This window comes from Vulpes vulpes, chromosome 9 (assembly GCF_048418805.1).
Source record: "Vulpes vulpes isolate BD-2025 chromosome 9, VulVul3, whole genome shotgun sequence".
NCBI lineage: Eukaryota > Metazoa > Chordata > Mammalia > Carnivora > Canidae > Vulpes > Vulpes vulpes.
Window position 1 is genome coordinate 98232765 of NC_132788.1, and position 23351 is coordinate 98256115.

The 23351-nt window shown below is 52.7% G+C and overlaps 2 protein-coding genes across 3 annotated transcripts; one reads left to right on the forward strand and one right to left on the reverse strand.

Moving 5' to 3' along the window:
• Positions 1 to 933: 933 nt before the first annotated feature.
• Positions 934 to 2836, forward strand: INSL3 (insulin like 3). Of its 2 annotated transcripts, none has more exons than XM_025989852.2 (2): positions 934 to 1119; positions 2270 to 2836. In XM_025989852.2, exons 1-2 carry the CDS (start codon positions 936 to 938, stop codon positions 2470 to 2472), a joined length of 387 nt encoding a protein of 128 aa, XP_025845637.1. In that variant the 5' UTR covers positions 934 to 935; the 3' UTR covers positions 2473 to 2836. The 2 variants fall into 2 exon arrangements, with proteins under 2 accessions (XP_025845637.1, XP_072574945.1); XM_072718844.1 differs by having other exon boundaries at positions 936 to 1119; positions 2353 to 2836.
• A 4-nt stretch (positions 2837 to 2840) lies between these two features.
• B3GNT3 (UDP-GlcNAc:betaGal beta-1,3-N-acetylglucosaminyltransferase 3) lies at positions 2841 to 23283 on the reverse strand. Its single transcript, XM_072721256.1, has 4 exons — positions 23133 to 23283; positions 10721 to 10780; positions 8166 to 8752; positions 2841 to 6760 (listed from the first exon to the last, which is right to left on the reverse strand). The coding sequence occupies exons 3-4, from the start codon at positions 8730 to 8732 to the stop codon at positions 6209 to 6211; spliced, it is 1119 nt and encodes a 372-aa protein (XP_072577357.1). The 5' UTR covers positions 8733 to 8752; positions 10721 to 10780; positions 23133 to 23283; the 3' UTR covers positions 2841 to 6208.
• Between the last annotated feature and the right edge of the window lie 68 nt (positions 23284 to 23351).

The following is a 23351-nucleotide window of genomic DNA, read 5'->3' on the forward strand; positions in this document are numbered from 1 at the left end:
CTTAGAGCACCAATCCCAGTGCGAGCCCCCCACCTCCACTACCTGATGATCTTCCAAAGCCCCCACATCCACAGACACCCTCACGATGGGAAGTAGGGCTTAAACATAGGAATTGGCAGGGGTGGGAGGTTGTACTGGTTACGTCCCAGCCTGTCAATATCCAGTGTGTGCTTGGACTGGCCTCTGTGGTGCTGACTGTAGGACACCCTTCAGCAACAACCATCAGGAAACTGAAAAAAGTAAAGGCTTATTCTTTACAAGACCTGGGAATTGTACAGCACCCCAGGGCCACACAGTGAGGAGGTGGGGAACAGAGAGAGAGCCACCTGTTCACTGGCTGGGCCTCTGCTTTTACTGGGGTTCACAATGGGAGCCTGGGTCTCCCAGGACTCATTGTTTATTGATAAACCTAAAACATAGGAGTGGGAATGTTAAGTGCCAGAAGGGGGGAAAAAAAAAACAAGTGGCCCCAAAGGCCAGTTATCAAAACCGACCAAAACCCCTCAAACAAGAGAGCCTTCAGTGTGGGGAGGCGGCCTGGCTCTATCCAGTGGTGTTGCTGGCAAATAGGCTTATTCCAAACAGCCATCATTGAAGGGGATGCCTGGGCACTCAGAGCTTAAATCAGACACTACAAAAAAAGCCTAGCTCAGTGGGTGAAGCATGCAACTCAGGATCTCGGGTTTGTGGGCTGTGAGTTCGAGCCCCACGTGGGGCTTCGAGATTACTTATTTAAAAAAAAGAAAAGAAAAAAAAAAGAGAGAGAGAGAAAGAGAAAACCCAACTGCTGGGTTTACACTACACTTGCACTCACCCCGCCCTTGACCTTCTCCTTGAGCTGTGGGCAGAACGTTCCGTCCCCATCCAAGGTCCTCAGCTGGGGCGGGCTGGACGCCTATAAGAAGGGTGCCCGCTGGGGCCGGCCTCCTGCCACCATGGGCCCCTGCCCGCTCGCCTGGGCACTGGTGCTGCTGGGTGCGGTGCTGGCGCTGGGCTCTGCGCCCGCTCCGGGAGCGCGGGAGAAGCTGTGTGGCCACCACTTCGTGCGGGCGCTGGTGCGGGTGTGCGGGGGCCCGCGCTGGTCCTCCGAGGACGGGCGGCGGGTGGCTGGCGGCGACCGTGAGTGCGGGCGGGCGCGAACCGAGCCCCGGGGTTTCTCGGCGGGGCAGGTGCACGGGGCGCTGGTGGGCGTCGGGGCAGGCGGGTGGGCGTCGGGGCGTCGGGGCAGGCAGGTGGATAGCTGGCTTGTGGGAATGTGCGGGTTTGCACGCATGCGCCGCGGTCCGCTAGCCCCGGTCCGCTTGCCCGGAGGCTGGTGTGCGCAAGTTCGCGAAGGATGCGTCCCCTGCCAGGCTGGAATCTGTGCGTGACGAGCGAGTGCAGATCCCTTCTTATTTACAATTTCAGTACTTTGATCTTCGTGAATTTTTGCATTACTTTTGATTTTTAGAAACATTGCATTAAAATGTAATGGATCGGGGATCCCTGGGTGGCGCAGCGGTTTGGCGCCTGCCTTTGGCCCAGGGCGCGATCCTGGAGACCCGGGATCGAGTCCCACGTCGGGCTCCCAGTGCATGGAGCCTGCTTCTCTCTCTGCCTGTGTCTCTGCTTCTCTCTCTCTATCATAAATAAATTAAAAAATTTAAAATAAAATAAAAAAAAATGTAATGGATCTTCATTGTTGAGTGCCCTGGCGCCCCCTTAAATTGTGCGTTGAGGCCAGTGTGCGCTCTTCTCACCCTACGCCAGGCCCTGGTGCAGAGAGTATGAACCGGGAGGGGGGTGGTATGCCCGTGTGTCACACATGTGTGGCCTATATGTCTGCATCTCCGTGATACAGATGCAGACGGATGTGCAGGGGCACACATGGGGGAGGACTGGGAAGGTCTGTGAGGGTATGTGCCTGTGTGTGTGCATGTCCATGTGAGCCCACTGCCTGCACACATGGGCACATGTATATGTCACATGTCACCCCTGCTGTCTTTGGCTTTGTGAAGTGTCTGTACGTCTGTGTGATAGCTGGCTTGTGGGAATGTGCACAGCTGGGGGCCTGAGTGTGGGTGTGGGTTGAGAGTGCACACACTGGATGCACACATCTGTGCTCAGTGCAGCATATAGTAGGCATTTAATAGGTGCTCACTTTCTATTTGTGCCCAGGATGAGTGTTTGGTGGGTCACTCAGCAGGACGTGAGTGTGCAGGTCTATGCATATCTCGGGGAGAGCTCCCCTAGGGTCCCCTGTCCATGCTGAATTCTGCTCTGTCCCCAGGTGAGCTGTTGCAGTGGCTGGAAGGACGACATCTCCATGGGCAGGTGTCCGATGGGGACCCCATGCTGGTTCTCGTTCCACAGGCCCTGCCCCAGGCTTCTCTCCATCACCACCACCGGCGAGCAGCTGCCACCAATCCCGCACACTACTGCTGCCTCAGCGGCTGCTCACGACAGGACCTGCTGACCCTGTGTCCTCACTGAACCCTCCCAGGTGTGGCTTCAGAGGGTCCGGAGACCAGACAGATCTGGTCTGGTGACCTCCTGAAGCCACACAGCACCATCAAGCCCTATCTGGGAGGATGGTGAGAATTATCTCCCCATGCTTCCCACCTCCCCCAGGCTGCCTTCCTCTGTGGGGCCAACCGCAAAAAAAAAAAAAAAAAAAAAAAAAAAAAAATCTCACCTCCATCATGGCTGGAAGATCCTTGGTTTTGCAGAGATGCCAGATACTCATGGCCAATTGTCTACCCCTTCAAGGAGCCTCAGGCGCCACCCTCCCATCTGTGCCACCCTCCTTGCTATTTCTCCTCAGTAGTGAATAAATGAAGCTCTTGCAGAATCTGAAGCAGTTTTTTTTAAGTTTTTTATATATTTATTCAAGAGACACACAGAGGCAGAGACATAGGCAGACTCCCTGTGGGGAGCCCAGTATGGGACTAGATCCCAGGACCCTGGGATCATGACCTGAGCCAAAGGCAGATGCTCAACCACTGAACCATCCAGGTGTCCCAGCTTTTTCCATTTTTCTGAAGAAAGAGGGATAAGCCTTTGTGCAGGTTGTCTTTCCCCCTTCCCCCCAGCCATGGACCCATCAATACTTTCAGAAGCTTGATAGCAATTTCAGAGTCATCACCATATGAAGTGGGGAAACTGAGGCTAGGGGAGACAGCTGCTTGCAAGGTCAGAGAGGGAATGGCTGAGTGCAGGATTCCAATCCAGATTATCTGTCAAGACCCACCTGGGGGGGGGGGCTTAACATCGCTTAAAGTCCACACTATACGATGGACAGACACACAGACATGGGAATGGATCACAGTGGACACGTACTGTTCCAGCTCTGACAATTTTCCTTGCCCCTCCCTTTACCCTGAGATAGAACTTGCGTGCTAGGACTCCTGAGGCAGAACGACCGCATTTGACTATGTGAGCCAGTCACGTGTCTTAATTTCCTAAATCCATTATAACAAATTACCAGAAATCGGGAGTCCTGAAACAATAGAGATTTCTTTCCTTGCAATTCTAGAAGCCAGAGACAGAAGTCAAAGTGTGGCAGGGTTGTTTCCTTCTGAAAGGCTCTGAGGAAGAACCTGGTCTGAGTCTCTCTCTTGGCTTTTGGTGGCTGCTGACAATCCCTGACCTTCCTTGGCTTCTAGATGCAGGACTCCAAGCTCTGTCTCTGTCTTCACGTGGCCTTCTTTTCCGCATCTCTGTGTGTTCGTTTCTGTCTCTTGTAAAAAACACTGTCATTGGATTTGGGGCCCATCCCACTTAATCCAAGATGATTTCACCTTGATCCTTACCTTAATTATATCTGCAAAGACTCTATTCCTTTCTCTCTCTCTTTTTTGAAGATGTATTTATTTATTTGAGGGAGGGGAGGGACAGAGGAAAAGGCAGAGAATCCCAAGCAGACTCCCCTCTGAGTGCAGAGTCTGACACAGGACTTGATCTCACCACCCCAAGACCATGACTTGAGCCAAAATGAAGAGTCAGGTGCTTAACCAACTGAGCCACCCAGGTGACCCAGCAAAGACCCTCTTTCCAAATAGGGCCATATTCTAAGGTTCTGGGGGGCTGTATATTGTTCAACCCGGAACAGCAGGGGAGCAGGACTCTCTCCCCAGGGGATGGGTGAGCAGGGGCAGGATGAGGTCAGATGTAGGCTAGAAACCCCCGAAAGCCCCCATCTCATCCAGGCCTGCCTTCTTTGCCTGGATGCCGCTTCAGTCTCCACCTCCCTTTCCAACAGTCCACACGGCAGCCACAGGGCTTCTTAAAACGTAAAAATCAATCATGTCATTTCCTTGCCCCCAAAGTGCCATCACTCCCAAAATAACTCCTCTCTCTCACCCCAGCCCATAAGTCCCCATGTGGCCAGCCCCTGTGACTTCATGTCTCACCAAACTCCAGCCAGGGCTTCTTCGCTGCAACTTGAATGCTTCCAGGTTGTCCCACCTCAGGGCCTTTGCACATCCTGTGCCTTCTGCCTGGAACATCCTTCCCCCGGTTCTTCCCAAGGCCATGTCCTCTTTCTTCAGGTCCCAGATCCAATGTCACCTCCTCTGTCCCAGTCCCCTGATCTCTCAGTTAATACTCTTTCCCATCACTGTTGCATCTAGTTGCTTCGTTTTACTACTTGAAGCTCTTACCACTTCTGATAACTTCCCATTTGATTGCTCACAGGTTTGTTTTCTTACTATTAGGTGGGTATCTGCCACCCTAATGGGGCTGGGAGCAGGAGTATAGGGCAAAGTGTGCAGCATACACACTTATATGCTTATGGAAGGGAAAGAGGGTGGGATGGAGGACAGGAAAGCTGCAGTGCTAGTGGGAGAGGAGTCTGGTGGAAAGAAGGGAGCCTGGCTAGAAGCAAGAGGCCAAGGCAAACCCGCTGTCCCACAGAGCCAGCAGCAGTCTCACCCCTGTGCCTCTCCTGAGCGTGCCATCGAGCTGGTAATGAGACTGTCTTGGTGGGATATGATCTGAGGGTAATAGGGAACCATGGAGGATGTGTGAGCAGGGGCAGGATGGCATCAGACCCGCCCAATGGAAGCTCCACAGCCCTCATTTCATCCCTGCCATTTTTATTGATGCATATTTTCTATTGGAAATGAGACTTTTACAGATTGTAGATTTATCTGAATTAAAACTTAAAAATAAATCACTTAAAAAAAAAACAATCTCAGGTCTTCACAAAACATTTTATTCCCTGAGTACCCATTCCCCAGTGGTCATTCTGCTGTCTGACTTCCTCCTACCTGTGAATGCCTGTGAAACCCAGGCCCCAGACCTCTGCCCAGAGTCAGCAGAACTAAGGTGTCACCATTTTGCTTGGGTCTCCCCAGTCTGAAAGACATACTGGGGCAGGGGCCAGTCCTGGGTCCTCAGAGCTCACAGACACCCAAGGATCTGAATCTCTCTCTTCTCTGAACACTGGGGTGAGCGTGTGTGCGGACCGTGGGCCCAGTGAAGACTCTCTGGCCCCAGTATCATTACCTGAATTCTTGGGGAGCACAAATGTGGGGGCTGGGCCCCATCAGGGACTCCAGAAACCCTGAGCTGGCATAGCCTGAGTTAGACAGCTGCCTCCTTTCTGTGCCCAATGCTTCTGCCTTTAGAGCACTTGATACCATGAGCAGGGAGGGGGCAGTCCCACTCATGGTTTCTCTGGCCCCTTCTACCATCTGAGGTGTGTGGAGACTGGCAGGGAGAGGTTGAGAACAAAACTTCTTTCCTAGGCTGAGAAATACTGCTCAGTTCAGTTGCAAATGGACCTAGGAATTCCCAACTGACCTTGAAGCATGGCTGGGACTCACCTACCACTAAACCACTGTAGTTTACAACCAAGGAGGGGTTGGCCACCCTTTAAAATCCAACCCAAGATCAAAGTCGGAGCTGGAAAATGGTTCTTGACTCAAACGGAACAACTGGAAGCCTAGCAGAAGGGCTCCTGCAGTTAGCTGCCATGGAAAGAGGAGGTCTCTTCAGCTGAGAATCTAGAGAGGATGATGGAACATGGGTTCAAGTACCAGGTGGGCTTGGAAAGATGTCTAGGAGTTTGTCAGCTAGACTATGCACTCATCCAAACCTCCCTGGGGACACTCTCTTATGCCAACCACTTAGAACAAAGATTTCCAATTCTGGGGAGGAAGATGCTGCTGCCCCTTTCTACGGGGGTAGAGACCAGGGCCTAGAGGCTAGGGGTCCTGATACCACCTCAGTAGATCTGTGACTGCTTGCCACAGATGAGTTTGGGCTGGCTCAGGGCATCCCACATGAGTAGCATCTCAAATGGCAAGAAGCGGTGCACGAGTAGCAGCTCCCGGTAGAGGCAGGGGTCAAAGGAGGATATGCGGCCTGAGGGAGACCTAACGCCACCTGTGCGGATACCACTGTGTGATGCAGGCTCCAGGCCTTCCTTCTTCAGGCACATGCCCAGGAAGACATCATCGATAGGGAAGAGGTCCAGTTTGGGGGCAGCCCGGCGCAGGGCAGCAGCCGTGAAACGGGACAGTAGGAAGCCACCACCCCCGCAGTAGGGCGGGTAGCGCTCCTCCTCTGTCACAATCTTTGGCACATAGTACTTGCTCCAAGTCACCCGGATGGGGCCCACATTGCGGATCAGTTGTCCCACAAAGAGGTGGCGGTCAGGACTGTGGTCCTTCAGGTAGGAGACCATGTTGTCTGTGTGTGCAAAGACATCATCATCCCCATTGAGCACGAAGCTGGCATTGGTGCACCGAGTCTCCTGCCACTGTAGGAAGAGCACCTGCAGGCAAGGTGGACGGGACACACAAGTTTAAGGGTTGGGGCAATCAGCCTTGGGTCCCTGTTGGCCACCCCACCCCAGGGAGCCCAATTGAGGGTGTTACTGGTCAGGCCAGCCATGGGTTTGAGGACCCACCCTGAGCCTCAGTTACCAACTTTCCAGACAGACCTCATTGTAGGACCTGCCCCTGGGAGTGTTGGGGATCCATGGAGATGATCCTCGTGAAGCACCAAGAAGTGCTTGAAAATTGTCGCATTTACATTTATTGCTATTCCTTCTGACTCTTCCTGGCCAAGCACTGCTGTTAAATAATTACTTATGTGATTGTTATTGACGTCTACCTTCCCCACCGGACTCTAGGCTTCCCTTGGGTGGGCATGTCTCTCCTCCTTGTGACATCTCCCCAGCACCCACTGAGGGTCATCCTCTCATAGGTACTGGACTCATGTTTGTCAAATGGACATTTATTACATGTTTTTGTGTTCTGCATGAAGAACACGGTGTGTCGAGAGGTCCTGGCCCTCTACCCACCTCGGCTTCAGCTTCCTCCATAATAACTTTTGCTGCATGCCTTGGACGGTGCTCAGTGCCTCCCCTGTCTCGAATCACTCATGCAAGCTTAGGAGGCAGGAGTAGTTTTCAACCTCATTTACAGATGAGGAAATAGAGGATCTCCAGAAAAAATGCCGGAAACAGGGTCACACACAGAAAAGTACTGTTCTTGGTACTCAAGGTCTTGAGCCCAGACTTTTCTGTGCCTACTATGAGCAGGAACCTGCCTTGGGCCCCCTTCAATTCCTGGGTGGGTCTTTGGAGCCTCTAATTCCTCATCTGTGCACAGGCAGGATTCCCTCCACTTCTGGAGGGGTTTTGTCCAGCTAAAAGGTCTTTACTGAGCATCAACTGCACAGATGTGGGCCTCATGGGGAGAGAGAATAAGAATAAACGAGATGCGTCCTGTCCAGTGCCCCTCCACCCCCACTGATTGCCACTGTTACTGGAGCACCTGGCGCCACTCCAGGTGCCCTGTAAACATCCTCTCCCGTAATCCTCACAGCAGCCCTCAGAGGCAGCTGGATCCAACTAAATCCCGGTTCCTTGATGACCATGAAGAAACGAGCGCAGAGGGGTAAATGATTATCAAAGGCAAACGGCAGGTAAGTGGCAGAGTCTGAATTCGAACCCAGATCATGGGCTCTGAGAGCCAGGCTCGTAACCTCAGGCCACCCTGCCCTTTCTCCCTGCCTCCCCTAGAGGAAGAAGACCTCAGATCACCATGAGGACAGCAGAGGGAATGGGGTAGGGTGGGTGGGGACTCCTGGTTCCTCGGGGCCCCTCAGAGGAGGTGATGGTGAGTGGGCAGGAAGGATGGGTGGCCCGGATCAGGTGACCCCTGCCGGCCCACCTGTTTGAGCGTGAGATTGAAGAAGGAGTCATGGAAGTTCCACTGCAGGATGTCTCCGTGCGCCTGCGCCTCCATTGCCAGCAGCCGGTTGACCTTGCGGGCCTCCATGGGGTTAGGGGCTGTGCCCACCAGAAAGAGGCGGCGCAGCTGGACACCCTTCACCTGGCGCTCGCTGCCCCAAGTGCGTCGCACCAGCTCCCGGCGCTCGTAATTCTTGGGTGAGGACTTGATCACCAGCAGCAGGAAGACAGGCTCTGCGCACTTGTTCAGGGGAACATCTTGTAGCAGCCGGAAGTCACGACAGTGTTTATGCAGGAGGAAGTCGCGCACCTGCTGTGGCTGCCCAGAGAAGCCTGGCAGTGCAGCCATGGAGGTGTTGGCCCTGCAGGGGGTGGGCAGTGGGCGGGAGGGCTGAGTGGGCCAGGCCAGAGTCTTGGGGTTGTCCTGTAGCTCCTCCGAACTCTGGAAGGTGGGTGGTGACACGTGCAGACAGAAGAGGAAGAGGATGAGGATGCTCAGGGCTATGACCAAGCCCACCTCTGTCCGCAGGGGACGGCGGCACCTCATCCTGGTCGGCCTGGCGGCTCCTGCCAAGAACGCATTGATGAGACGGGATGGGCCAAGCACTTTCCCTGAGCTACCAGCGGACCCCAACACCTGGCTGCAGACCTGTAGGTGCTCAGGGAGGTATGACATTGAGATGCACCCTCACCTATACCCCCATGCCCCCCATCTCCTCCTCTGGCACCTCAACCCCTGGTGGCTCTGACAGTTGCCCAGGTCCGGCTGGGGATTAAGTACTTAAAGAGAAGACTGAGACATGGAGATGCCAAGGTGAGCCTCCCAGACTCAGTGTGCCCAGAATCCCCCCTTTCAACCTGGTCCTCCTCATGTCTCTACCTCAGAGATGGCCCAGGAGCCCCCCTGAGGGAGGCAAAGAACTGCCTCTTTTATTTATTTATTTATTTATTTGTTTGTTTGTTTGTTTATTTATTTATTTAAGATAGTCACACAGAGAGAGAGAGAGAGAGAGAGAGAGAGAGAGAGGCAGAGACATAGGCAGAGGGAGAAGCAGGCTCCATGCACCGGGAGCCGGACATGGGACTCGATCCCGGATCTCCAGGATCGTGCCCTGGGCCAAAGGCAGGCGCCAAACCACTGCGCCACCCAGGGATCCCAAAGAACTGCTTCTTTATCCCTGAGAGCTACTGGGGTCCTAACCCAGTCCTTCCAGGAAGCTGAGAGCTGCTGGCATTCTCTCTCTCTCTTTTCTAAAGATTTCATTTATTTATTCCAGAGAGAATGAGCGAGAGAGTGGGGGGAGGGGCAGACTCCATACTGAGCGTGGAGCCCAACGGGGGGCTCGATCTTAGGACCCTGATATCATGATCTGAGTCAAAACCAAGAGTTGGATGCTCAACTGACTGAGCCACCCAGGTGCCTGCTGCTTGCGTTCTGAAACAAGCCATCATCCATTCTTCTTGACAATTATTTTAAGATTTTATTTATTTGAGAGAGAAAGGGAGACCACATGCAGGGGGAAGGGAAGAGAGAGAAGCAGACTCTCTGCTGAGCAGGGAGCCTGATGCAGGGCTTGATCCAGGACCCTGGGATGTGACCCAAGACTAAGGCCGACACTTAACTGACTGAGCCACCGAAGCACCCTTCTTCTGGACTATTCTTAATGGTCTTGTGACCTGAGCATGGCCCCGGCTCTTCACAGATCCCTTAGGCCTGGCATGTTTCAAACAGAGCTATCTTCCTTGTTAAACACTTACTCTTCCTTTATAACCCATCTTAAATGATCCATTCTCTGGGAAGTTCTCTTTAACCCCTCAGGAACACTGCTGGGTCTGTTTGGCACCTCAAGCTCTGTCTACCTCTACCCAGTCTTGATCCCACGGGGGTGTCTGTGTTTAGCTTTGTTTTTCTGAGACTGGGGGCTTCTGGAGGGTCCCTGCATCGCTCAGCATGAGGCAGACACATGGGGAAAGCAGGGAGTGTTTGAACGAATATAATTTATGAATAAAAGTAAATTTGTTAAAGTTTTCTCCGGCAAACTCTTATCCATTCTTCAAAACCTCAGCTCTAATGTCGCCTCCTCCTAGAAGCTTTCCTTCCCCATATCCAGGCAGAGCTCTTGGTCTTCCTTCCAGATCCCAGGCTTCCCTGGATTCCCTTAATGTCCTTTTGTCTAGAGAGGTAGTATCTGCCCTGTTTTTCAGTCCTAAATTTGAAGGGCTATTTTCCAGTGCAGCATGAAAGTGCTGGATTAGACCCAAAGTAGGACTTAACCATTCTTAAAACACTTATTGACTCACCTGGAGAGGTACAGACTCTAGAGCCCAACTCCTGGGTCTAAATCCCAATTGCATCACTTTCTGGCTGTGTGCCCTCCATTCCCTGGGCCTCAGTTTCCTCAGCTGTAAAAGGGGGCATCTGAGCAGTCCTCAACTCACGGGACTGTGCAGGCATGAAGGGAGCTGCCAGCACCTGGCACCTCGTGGGCATTCAATGCCTATTTGTTGAGTGAATACGTGAAGCTTAGGACTTACCTCAGGCTGCCGTGGGTTGTCTGTGCTGTTCTGGGGTCTCTCTGTTCTTTCCACTGGCACCTGGAAAACATGACACAGTCAGTAGATTCTGGAAGGCTCCACTTGCCCCAAGCGACCCCAACCAGCTATTGCCTGGAAGCAAAGAAGAGTGGCTTTGCATTTCCACCTAGAAGTGGGCAAAGGGCTTTCCGCCTGCACCCAGGAGGCCATTTCTCCAACGTGCCCCTGCTGTCTCTGCACACGGCCTGGCCAAGCCTCTCCAGCGAGGTGTCTCCCAGACACAGGGCTCAGATCCTACCCCACAGGTTCTACTGTGTGACCCTGGAAAAGAAGCTGGACTTCTCTGAGCCTCCATGAAAAACGAGGAGAATTAACCCTATGTAAGAGTATTGTTGTGGGGGTTTTGACCTCAAACATTCAGGGCATGACCCTGCCTCAGGACTTTTGCTCAGGTTATTCCCGCCTGGCTGGAATACTCTTCCCAGGATATGCACCTGGTTCCCTCCCTCACTTCTTGCCTTTCCTCCGACGTCCCTTTCTCAGGAGGGAATCCTCGGGATACAGTGTCTCACTGGTAGCCCTGGTCTCAGACCCTGTTCTACTTTTCTTCCACTTTTCACCTTCTAAAATACATGATAATTTTTTTTTGTAAAGGAATTTATTCATTCATTTATTTATTTATTTTATTTATTTATTTATGACAGTCACACACAGAGAGAGAGAGAGAGAGAGAGAGAGAGGCAGAGACACAGGCAGAGGGAGAAGCAGGCTCCATACACCGGGAGCCCGACGTGGGACTCGATCCCGGATCTCCAGGATCGTGCCCTGGGCCAAAGGCAGGCACTAAACCACTGCGCCACCCAGGGATCTCGTTTTTTTTTTTTTTTTTTTTTAATTGATTTATTAGAGAAAGAGAGAGAGAGAGTGCGAGCACAAGTCGGGGCGGGGGGCAGAGGGAGAAGCAGACTCCCCACTGAGCAGGGAACCCGATGCGAGATTCCATCTCAGGACAGCCACCCAGATGATGGGTGGCTCAGTTGGTTAGATACCTAACCAACCAAAGGTGTCTGCCTTTGGCTCAGGTCATGATCCTGAGGTTCCGGGATCAAGCCCTGCATCTGGCTCCCTGCTCAACAGGGAGTTTGTTTCTCCCTCTGCCTTGTCTCTGCCTCTCTCTGTGTGTGTCTCGAATGAATGAATGAATGAATGAATAAATGTGTATTGAATGACTGGTGCATGGATGTTGGGTTTCTGCAGACAGAGGATACCTAAATGTCTCCACTACGGAACCCAGACCCTTGAGGGAGAACAAACATATTAAAATCTCAACGAAATGATAAGAGGCAATGAAATGGAGGAAATTGGGTTGGGTGGCAGATTTGGATTTTGAGGTCTGGATGACATTTAAGTCAGATGTGAATGGCACAGAAGATCCAGTATGGCTGAGATCTGGGGGGGAAGGTCCCAGGGGAGGGAATGGCAGGTACAACGGGCCAGCGGAGCCTAAGCGGCTTCAAAACCCTGCATGCTGGCAGCAGAGAACCCATCTAGTTGCTGTGGCACCCCAGCTTGGCTGCCTGCCCTGGGGGTTCAGCTGCTGGAAGTCAGGTCTGGGTGACCTCAAAAGGCAAATAATCTTGGGATGAAACTGTGTACTGGTGAATGTGATACAAGAATGAGCTGAATCCTAGAAAGACATTTTCCTGAGCCAAAGACAGGCCCAAGTCCAGGATAGACAATGGGAAAGGAATGCTCCCAGGCAAACCTGGTGCTGATCCCTGAAGCTTCAAGGATAGAAAAAAATAAATAAATAAAAAACCTTCACAAACTGTAATAGAAAGACCATATCACCAAAAAAGGAAATCAGACTAGAAATGCCACAGTGTTCTCTTGGGCCACACCTGTGGCTAGAGACCCACGGATCCTGGAAAACAATAGCTCACCTCAGAACTCAACACCTGGGAAAGAGACATTCTCGTTAAACACTCATAAAATTTTTATCTCATTTTATTTTATTTATTTAAAAGATTTCTTTTTTTTTTTTTTTTTTTTTTTTAGAGAGACAGAAAAAGCATGAACAAGGGGAAGGGCAGAGGGAGAGGGACAAGCAGACTCCCCACTGAGTGCAAAGTCCTGATCCTGAAATCATGACCTGAGCCCAAGACAAAGGCTTAACCTCCTGAGCCACCCAAGTGCTCCAGGACTCTTAAAATTTTAGAGAGTGATTACCCATCTCTCCATCTACAGTTTGGAGCCTAAATTAGGGATCTTCAAACAGGTGACTCTATCTCCCAGGGAACACCTGGTAATATTTGGGGACATTTTTAGCTGCCGTGATTTGGGCAGGGTGGAGGTAAGCTACTGCTAATGGCATTAAGTGGGTGTAGGGGATCCCTAGGTGGCTCAGTGGTTTAGTGCCTGCCTTTAGCTCAGGGTGTGATCCTGGAGATCCAGGATCGAGTCCCACATCGGGCTCCATGCTTGGAGCCTCCTTCTCCCTCTGCCTGTGTCTCTGCCTCTCTCTCTCCCTCTCTCTCCCTCCCCACCCCCATGTGTGTCTCTCATGAATAAATAAATAAAATCTTAAAAAAAAAAAAAGTGGGTGGAGGCCAGGGACGCTGCATGAATTAACATCCTACAGAACACAGGATAGTCCTACCTCAGGATAATTCAGCCCCAAAGATCAACATTGTTAAGGTGGAGATATCCTGGTCTAAACCAACATAGAAATCCGGAATGAGGAGCTCAAAAGAGGGAAGGTTAGAAGAGGAAATCAGGATCAGACTAAAGCCTTTGATACAGGTTTGTATAAATTCATCATATTAAGTATTTATGAGATTTGTTATTTTTTTAAATTTTTTATTTATTTATGATAGTCACAGAGAGAGAGAGAGAGAGAGGCAGAGACACAGGCAGAGGGAGAAGCAGGCTCCATGCACCGGGAGCCTGACGTGGGACTCGATCCCGGATCTCCAGGATCGTGCCCTGGGCCAAAGGCAGGCGCCAAACTGCTGTGCCACCCAGGGATCCCCCGAGATTTGTTATTTTTATATTATATATGTACTTATTAAACATCTATTAAATAGAAAATTAAACCTAAGTGGCCAAGGATCAGTTCACTGGAAATGTGTTTTATAAGTTCCAAACAAGGGTTTTAAAATGAAGGAAGATACTTTGGCAAATATGAATATTTACCACTCAGCCAAACTTGGGCTTTGGGAAGGGGAGGCAGGAGAAGAACTGAAATGGCTAAATGGCTTTTCTTAGGGTTTCAGGGCAAAAGAGAACCTCTTAGGGTGGCCATTTGGTTTTAATGAGTTCCATTAATGGCTGTTGTTTTTCTTGCATTTTTCTTTCTTGTTTATTTATAAGAACTCTTTGCATATGGAACACTGAGCCTTTGTTGGCTACCTGCATTCCCAACTTTTTCTCCCTCGGTCTTAGGCTTCTCTCAATGGAGGGATTCTGCTGCTCTACCCTCTCAGCCCCCTGAGGTTCCTGATTAGGGTTTGAGCGCTCAAGCGGGAGGTGGGGGAGGAAGGTTCACTTTCCCTCCACCTTATGCTAGACCTCTATTAATGCATCCAAGATCTCCTTCCCTCTACGATCCACCAAGGCCCTTCCTAACTCATAGCCCCTTAAACCTTCAAGCAGATAATGTTGTAAACCTCATAAAATCTCACACTGGCCTGGCATAAGAAAGAACTTCTGGGAGGATGCCTGGGTGGCTCGGTTGGTTGGGTGTCTGACTTCAGCTCAGGTCATGATCTCGGGGTCCTGGGATGAGCCCTTTGTCAGGCTCCCCACTCAGCAGAGTCAGTTTCTCCCTCTCCCTCACCTCCCCACCCTCACTCCTGCTTCTTCTCTCAAATAAATAAACAAAATCTTGGGGCACCTGGGTGGTTCAGTTGGCTAAGCATCTGCCTTCTGCTCAGGTCAGGATCCCAGGGTCCTGGGATGGAGCCCCATGTCCTCTGACTCCCTGCTCAGGGGGGAGCCTGCTTCTCTCTCTGCCACTCCCCCTGCTCGTGCTCTCTCTCTCTCTGCCAAATAAACAAAATCTTAAAAAAAAAAAAAATTAACAAAATCTTTAAATAGGAAGGAAGGGGGCAGCCCTGGTAGCTCAGCAGTTTAGCGCCTGCCTTCAGCCCGGGGTGTGATCCTGGAGACCCTGGATCGAGTCCCATGTCGGGCTCCCTGCATGGAGCCTTCTTCTCCCTCTGCCTGTGTCTCTGCTTCTCTCTCTGTGTCTCTCATGAATAAATAAATAAAATTTAAAAAAATAAAATAAAAAAATAAAAAGGAAGGAAGGAAAGAAGGACGGACGGATGGACGGACGGGCAAACTTCTGGGCCTCCCTGTCAGCAAGGCTGAGTGTTGAGGATTTTACTGGTCTGGGTGCCTCTGTGGGTAGCACCCCAGGCCCCAGGTAGTCACCCATCTGTCCTTAAGGGTTTTATGACTTGAAGGCACAGAGTCTTAGAGGCTCAGCTCCACCAAGGAGGGGAAGTTTCTTGGTATTAATTTTCCTCCAAGTAACTGAGCAGCAGTGAGGAACTCTGGGGCCTTTGCTGGGTGGGCGAGGTGGTTGATGAGAAGCTCCTCACAGGCCCAGGTCCGATTCCCTGACCCCTGCCCGGGATTCTGCTGTTCACCCTCCCCAGGTCTCACTGGACAGGACAACTGGATTTGTGGAAGCCCAAACAGCTGCTCACTCAGTGAAGTCTGTGGGTTTCTGAATAACTCTGGGGGAATCACCATACCTGTTTCATAGATGGGGAAGTAGAACTCAGAGTTATCCCAGGGTAGCCCAGTGGGTTCCTCATATCACCACAGAAACAACCTGCTTTGTCTCCAGGTCCTTCAGGCCTGAGAAGGGTCTCAGCAGCCCCCATCCCAGAAAACGCATATGAAAACTACTCACTCACTCATTCATTCATTCAACAAATGGGTCTGGGGAACCTGAGAAGCCTCGACCCTGGGTCTGGCTCCCCAGAAGCTCCCAGTCTGGGGTGGGAGAGATAAATCCAGACACTCGTGGGATAAGGGCTGGGCCAGAAGAAGGGACCAGGATATTGAGGCTGAGGCTTTGAAGGATGCAGAGGAGCTCACCAAGGGGGAGTTCAGGTAGAGGAAAGAACAAATGCAAAAGCGTGGTGGGGAAACCAAAAAGGCCTTATCAAGGAACCATCTGTAGTTTATTTTGCTGAAAAGTAGAATTTTTTTGGGGGGGGGGGTGATTTCTGGGGCTAGGGAAGGGCCTGTAAAGACTTTGAACCCCAGACTGAGAAGTGGGGCTGTGTCCTGGAGGTCAGGAGAAGCCACAGAGGGTGTGTGAGCAGGGAGCAGAAAGTCAGATGTGCTGCTGAATGGTCCCTTTGGCACTGATACCTTGATCAGCCACTTCCCCTCGGAGTCTAGTTCCTCATTAGGGGATGGGAGCGCCAAGCATCCCCACCATGGAATCACTTGGGGTTGTGTGCCACTGGCTGTGTAGCAGCCACTCAGTGACCTGGGCTCATTGTACTGGCTCCTTCAGTGCCCCACAGAGGCCCTGCTTACCGATGGGGATACTGAGACTCAGCATAAAACAGACTGGAACCCAGGACCCCGATGGGTGGGGTCTGTATCCTATCCTTCCCATGATGTGGAGTTTCACTGGGGGACTCCCCACCCAGAAACTCAGAGCCTTCCAGAATCTTTCACAAGGAACCATGCACTTCAACATCTGACAAAGAACAGAGAACCAGAGCCCAGGTCAGACAACATTCCACCGCTAGGCCACCCTGGGCGCGGACTGGAGAGTGAATCCGTGAACAGGCATGACCAGATCAGCCCCCACTGACGGCAGGAATACAGGAAGAGGCGATTAGTGTAGTAGCAACATGATAAACACTGTTGAGAAGGAAAGGTTCATGGGGGGGGGGGGGGGTGCTGACCAGCCTGGGGACATCCTGAAGGATGATGAGGAATCACCTGGTCAGAGCCCTGGGGGAAGGGCATTCCAGGCAGAGGACAAAGGTGCAAAGGGCCAGAGCACAGATGCAAAGTGCTGAAGGCAGAGAGAGGGGCCAATGCGGCTGGAGCAGAGGAACAGAGGGGGAGATGATGGTGGGTTGCCAGACCATGCCCAGGAAGGGGGGGTGGAAATGGGGCACTGGGGGAATAAGGACAGCCAGGGGGGAAGTAGAGACTGGGGCAGCAACCAGACCAAAGAATTTGAGGGCCCGGACAAGAGCTGGTCAGCGAGGATCAGGGAAGTATGTAGGTTCAGGAAATAAAGTGAAGGGAGTCACCAGTGTTTAAAGCCTGTAGGAGACGGAGAAGGAAGGACCAGGAACAATAGACTGAGAAGCCCAGGAACCATTCACATGGAATGTCATGGGGCAGTGGCTGACCCAGGTGTGGCATTCAGCCGAGAGCTATGGGCACACGATGGCAAGGAAGCCAGGAAGGCCCAACAGGTATGATGAATGAGCAATCCTTACACTGCTTGCCTGTGGCAGGGCCTCCTCCATATTTCTCCCTACAGATAGGACATAGCGGCTGTGGACAGAGTCACAGCAGTGACATCTGGGCTGACTCTCAGGGACCCTCACTGCCAGACCAGCTATTCCTGTTCCTGGCTGTTTGCTCTCCATACACTGGTGCTGATTTTGCCATCACCCAGAGCCTGCTTCCTTGAACGTACACAGAGGAGCCACTTGTTTCATTGTATTCAAGACCCAAGAGCCTCCCCACCCAGGCTGTGGCTGCCACGTGTGGGACCTCTCAGCCTCTGCTGCCCCATCCCCAATGCCCCCTGCCCAAGCTGGTCAGCTCCAGCCACACCAGCCTTTTCAGCTGCTTTCAGTCCTGCCACAGGGCCTTTGCACCTGCCAGACTCCTGCTCTTCCCCCCTGGTCCTCTCGGCTTGGGATTCCTGCTCTTCCCCCAGATTCTCTTTGATCTTCAGGCTCACCCCAGTGTTGTTTTTTTTTTTTTTTCCCAGATTTTATTTATTCATTCAAGAGAGACAGAGAGAAAGAGAGGCAGAGACATAGGCAGAGGGAGAAGCAGGCTGCCTGCAGGGAGCCTGACGCAAGACCTGACCCCAGGACCCCGGGATCATGACCTGAGCCAAAGATAGACGCTCAACCACTGAGTCACCCAGGCATCCCCATTTTTTTTTAAGATTTATTTATTTGAGTGAAAGAAAGAGCACAAGCATGTGTGCAGGTATGTTGGGTGGAGGGGCAGAGAGAGAGAATCTTAAAATATATATATTTATTTATTTGTGTTACAGAGAGAGAGAACAGGAGAGCCCAAGAGCATGAGTGGGAGGGGCAGAGGATGAGGGAAAAAGAGAATCTCAAGCAGACTCCTGAGTTCAGAGCCCACTCCAGGCTCAATCTCACAACCCAGAGATCACAGCCAGAGCCTAAACCAAGAGTCAGCAGCTGAACGGACTGTGTCCCTCAGGCGCCTCACAATTTTACTTTTTTTTTTTTTTTTTTTTTTTAATTTTACCTTTTTAAAAGGTAACAGGGGCGCCTGGATGGCTCAGTGGTTGATCATCTGCCTTTGGCTCAGGTTGTGATCCTGGAGTCCCGGGATCAAGTCCCACATTGGGCTCCCCACAGGGAGCCTGCTTCTCCCTCTGCCTGTGTCTCTGCCTCTCACTCTGTGTCTCTCATGAATAAATAAAATCTTTAAAAAATTAAAAAAATAATAAATAAAAGGGCCCCAACCTCCCAAGCTAGAACACCCTGCCCTGGCTCTGATTTTCTCTGCAGCTCTCACCACCACTGCACATGGGAAATGCACTCTCTTCTGTCTCGTTTATCTCCCCAGCCAGCCTGGAGACCCCCAGAGGTGGGGCCAGGTATCTTGTTCCCAACAGCTGTGTCCCCATGTGACATTTGCTGGTGTTTGTTGAACAAGGGAAAAATACTAATGATGATCCACATATTAGCAATTTCCTCGGGCTTCATTTCAGCCCAAATCCACTGCAGATGACAGCTGCCACCAACCTGCCTGGGGCCCCACAGGCCCTGGAGGATGCAGGACAGTCACGAGTTAGCAAGTGCCTGTGTGGAGCGGAGACAGGACCAAGGTGTACTAATGCCCTAAAGAGCCAAATATCCACAGCACTGAGATACTCGTGATGCAGTTCATGAGCAAGAAGCCAAATGACAATAAGTACCGTTTATGACCTGCTAGACAGGCAGGAGGCACAAGGAGTTTTATGAAATAGTTTTACAGGAACAATGAAGAGCTGCAAGGCACATTCATGATGCATGAATCAATATTATCACAATGAATATGCATAAGTCACTAAACCGTCCCAAGACACCAATATACTGTCACTGAATATCAGCTATTTGTTGCAAACACACTAAATATTAAGGATTTGTTGCACTAAATATTAAGGATTCACTATTTTTTTCTTAAGATTTTATTCGAGAGAGCACAGGGAGAACTGTGTGTGTGCTAGGGCAGGGGGAGGAGCAGAGGGGGAAGCAGACTCCCCACTGAGCAGGGATCCAGATGTGGGGCCCCATTCCAGGACCCCACAGGATCATGACCTGAGCCAAAGGCAGATGCTTAACCGACTGAGTGCCCCCCTCCCCAGTGGCTCACATTCACTGAATATTAATGAGGCACTAGAGGTACAGAAGCGGCCCCGGTACTCAACAGAATTAATTTAGGACCCCCATTATCAACAGAATTCTGTCCCTGCATCCTCTACTTACACTCCCAGTTGATAACCAGGGCCTGGCAAGTCCCCAAGCACTTCTGTCCTCCTCACCCTGTTCTCGTCACCATTCCTTAGCAGTTCAGGAAGGGAGAGAGGCTGAGACACACAAGTGTGAGAATGTGTCGAGCAGTCCAGGTGGCCAGGTACCCCCTGCTCACACCCTCAGGGCCCGGACCTGACCCCCACCTGTTCTGCGCTACTGTGACACCATGGAGGGCCTGCCTGGGCTGGGAAGCTCCCATCAAATCAAGGTGATTCCCCTGCATGACGCTCCCACTTTCCAGAAGAGGAAGCAAGGCTCCGAGAGGGTGAGTCCTGAGTCACTCTCCTGGCCCATTAGACACAGACCCACCTGTGTCCCTTCCTATCCCAATTCCAGCTCCAGTGACCCATAGGCCTGGTGGTCACTGGGTCTCAGTTTTGGAATCAGGAAAATGAGGACTAATCTCCCCTTGTCCAGCAGCTGGGAAAACAGAGCTGGTGCCCGTGAAGCTGCTGTGGTGGTTCCCGGGAGAAATCCTGACCTGCCTACTGACCAGCGGTGGCGGCGGACCTGGGCCAAGTGGCTGGCCACTTCTGGGCCTCAGCATCCTCATCTGCAGAGCTGGATGGTGTCAGCTGCCAACCCCTGATTGACTTCCAGCAGGTGCTGGACATCAGCTTCACTCTGGCCATCATGGTTCCGTACCTCCTGACAGACCCCAGCTGGGATTTCGAAAGGGGCATGGAACATTCTGGGACTTCCAAAAACCAAGGTGAGGGGTGAGGGTGACAGGAGAGAACCCCATTTGTGTGCCTACGCGGCCTGAGTCCTGAGAAAGCAGCTGCCTTTTCTCCAAACCCATTTAGGAAGCGCCAACAGTGACAATATTAACATCAACGTCAGCGACGATTGTCTCAAGCACACTGGTGACTCTCTGAGCCAGCATTGAGCACCTAGTACCTAGCATGTGCCATGCCCCGATCTAGGCTCTGAGCACGCAGTCAAGAAGTCTGAAAGAAAGGCCTTGTCCCCAAGGAGCTTATGTACTAAGGGGGGCGGGACGACAGACAGGCAGCAGACAAGACAGTCTTCGTGAGAAGAGCAAGTTCCAGGGTGGAAGAGACTCCAGGATGGGAGTCGGTGGGGGGGGCTGGTGCTTGCAGGAGAGGATGTGAGCTCCTGGCCTGCAGATGAGCCCCATGATTCACTGCGCTTTGTAGGGGGGCTGGTTTCCAGTTACCAAGTAGATGAGCTGAGCACAAGAGAGAGGGCCCCCCACCACAGGTCACACAGCCAACGGGGGGAGAGGGCAGAGAGCACCTGCTAGGATTTGAACCCCAGCCTGCTGGACCTGAGGGTGATCCCGCACCAGTTCGTTCCAGCTAGGCCTCCCAGTAAGTAAGTAATGACAGGCTGGTCTTTTTCTGCAAGAAGCATTATGTTCCTCTTGTAAATAGAAGAAAAAAAAATAGAGAAAAAGCCCAGTCAAGATAACCCCTCAGGGTCGCTGTGGCCAGACGCTGCTTTAGTGAAACCATGTGAGCAAGTTGATTTTATGCCAACAGAGGCCCTGGGGCACCTGGGGTGTAGAAGATGATGGGATGGGGGGTGGGGAGGGTGACACATGCCCTTTAGACCCATGACGTCTACGTTCCTTGGGAATCTCGGGGCTCCTCATTGAAGGAGCTGACCTTGGGGAGCCCACCTCAAAAACTGCTCCAGGTACCTGGGATGGGTCCAGGAGGGGACCTGGGCTGGACGGAGGCCCCTAACTAAATGGCGGGCCCTGCCGTAGCTGAGCCTCAAAAGAGCATCTCTGGACTCATTTCCTAGCTGGAGCAACTGTGGTCCCATGGGCCTTCCTCTGGGGACCACCTGAAGGACCCCCACACCTTCACACAGCTCAGAGCCCTCCTCCAGGCCTTGTGCTGGAGCCCTGCAACCTTCACATTATTTCTCTCATGCAAAGATAAATATCACCGATGGGAACAGAGTGAGCCACGTAATCATGATTAGAGTTAACGCAGCAGCCCGGTGTGTGGCCCTTCCACCATCTGCTCTTCTACTCATCACACCTGCGCTGGAGAGTAGGGCTTTGTTAGCTGCGTTGTTTTTTTTTTTTACGGATAGGGAAACTGAGGCACAGAGCGCTCATCCAAGGAATTTATTCAAGGAAGGTCAGGTGGGAGCCCAATCCCTGCCTTTGGCCACCACCTGCTGGGGCTTCCTTTAGTTTGCTGTGTTGGTAATGAGCTCCCCATTACGGGGAGGAGGCATTCAAGCTGAGCCAGACTCCCTGTCAGGAGGAGGGACCACAATGGGTATCCTCCCTGAGTCACGGGGGTGGGGACCTCAGAGAGTGGCAGGAAGAGAAGTTGCCCAGTGACACCTTCCTTCCTTCTCTAGGGCTGACCTGACTCAGCCCAGCCCCAGGGTCCTTGGGTCAAAGAAGCTTGTCCGAAGTCCTCGAGCGCCTTGAAGCTGACGCTCTAAGGCTCCTTCTTAGAAGCTCCCCCACATCCAGAGTACCTGGCAGGCAGGAATCACCACACCCTAGGTGTGAGGGAGAAGCAAAGGATGGCAGTCAGGGCTGGACAGGGGTGAACAAACATAATCTGTTCACCTAGGTCAAGTGGGGGGCCCCGCTGCCCAAAGCAGGGTCCACACTTCTTTCTCTAGACTCTTCAGCCCTACGGGGCAAGACCTTAGGAGCCAACGGAGCAATGGAAGGAAGCTATGGCCCAGGGTGGCCCCAAATGTGGGCAGCTCCCCATGAGCCCAGATGGGAACTACAGGAGGCTCTGGTGGGGTGGGGGAGCAGGTGAGCTCAGTTCCCCCACCCGAAAAAAGACCATGAAAAAACTCTGACCCACCGGGAAAGTCAGTCGGGAACCTGGAAGCATGGCTAAGGATATAGTAATAATTATTATTAATATAGTGACAGCTGTACCCCCCACCCTCCGGCACCCACTAAGCACCTACAGTGTGAATCGACTCCCGCACAAGCCACCCTTGACACATAAGGAAACAGAAGCTCAGGGACCCAATGTCCCTCACTTGAGCCCCCCCCCCCCCATCATAAAAGCTTCCACTGGCTGAACATCTCAGGCATCCTCGTGGAAGCTGGGTCACTGACCTAGTCTGGGAGGGGAAACTGAACAGGAGCACCCTGCGGGGGCGGGGGGGGGCACAGAGCCCCAAGTCAGCGGACAGGGGTTGCACTGAGCCCCAGGGGAAGCCAGGAGCGGAGGTCCCCAGGCAGGAGGGGCGCCCAGCACCTGCCAAGGCTGGAGGTCAGCGGTGGTCCCCTGAAGAAACAATACACACCCCACGTGGGGGACCCTCCCAATCCCCACCCAACAGTAGCAGCGGCCGCCGCGGCGCAGAGAGCGCCCTCCGCGTCTGCATCCCCATTCCGCGCTATCCTGGGAGGTGGGCGTCGGGGGTGCGGACGGGGGTCCCGGAGCCTCGCCGAGCCCACCGGAGCGACTTCCCTCCCCGCCCGCCCCGCGCCGGCTTCGGGAACGCTGGCGACTACCGATGGGTGAGGGCAACGGGGTTACGGAGACCCGGGATCTCCACGTGGTGGACACCTGACCCCGGGGCCCCGCTGGGACCCCCTAGAGCCGCGATCCTCCTCTTCCCCACCCCAGACGGCCGCCGGATCCTCAGGGGCCCCCAACACTCACCCAGAGTCCGGCCGCCCAGAGTCCAACCTCTTATCTCAGCTCCTCCGGGCTGTGAACTCCGGAAAGACTTTCACCTGACGCCGAGCCTCCCCCCACCCCCATCCAGGTCGGGCTCCTCCCTGCCTCCTCCCAGCCTCGCCTCCTGCCTCCCTCTCCCCCTCCCGACCCCGCCCCTTCGCCCGGTTGGCCGGCCCCCACCGCAACCTTCCCCGTCCCCCT

Excerpts from the sequence above, each read along its gene's own strand:
- INSL3 (XM_025989852.2), top strand. The coding sequence starts at position 936 with ATGGGCCCCTGCCCGCTCGCCTGGGCACTGGTGCTGCTGGGTGCGGTG. Across the intron at positions 1,120-2,269 it reads GCGGGTGGCTGGCGGCGACC|GTGAGCTGTTGCAGTGGCTG; the intron begins GTGAGTGCGGGC and ends CTCTGTCCCCAG.
- B3GNT3 (XM_072721256.1), bottom strand. The coding sequence starts at position 8,732 with ATGAGGTGCCGCCGTCCCCTGCGGACAGAGGTGGGCTTGGTCATAGCC. Across the intron at positions 6,761-8,165 it reads TCAATCTCACGCTCAAACAG|GTGCTCTTCCTACAGTGGCA; the intron begins GTGGGCCGGCAG and ends CCTTGCCTGCAG.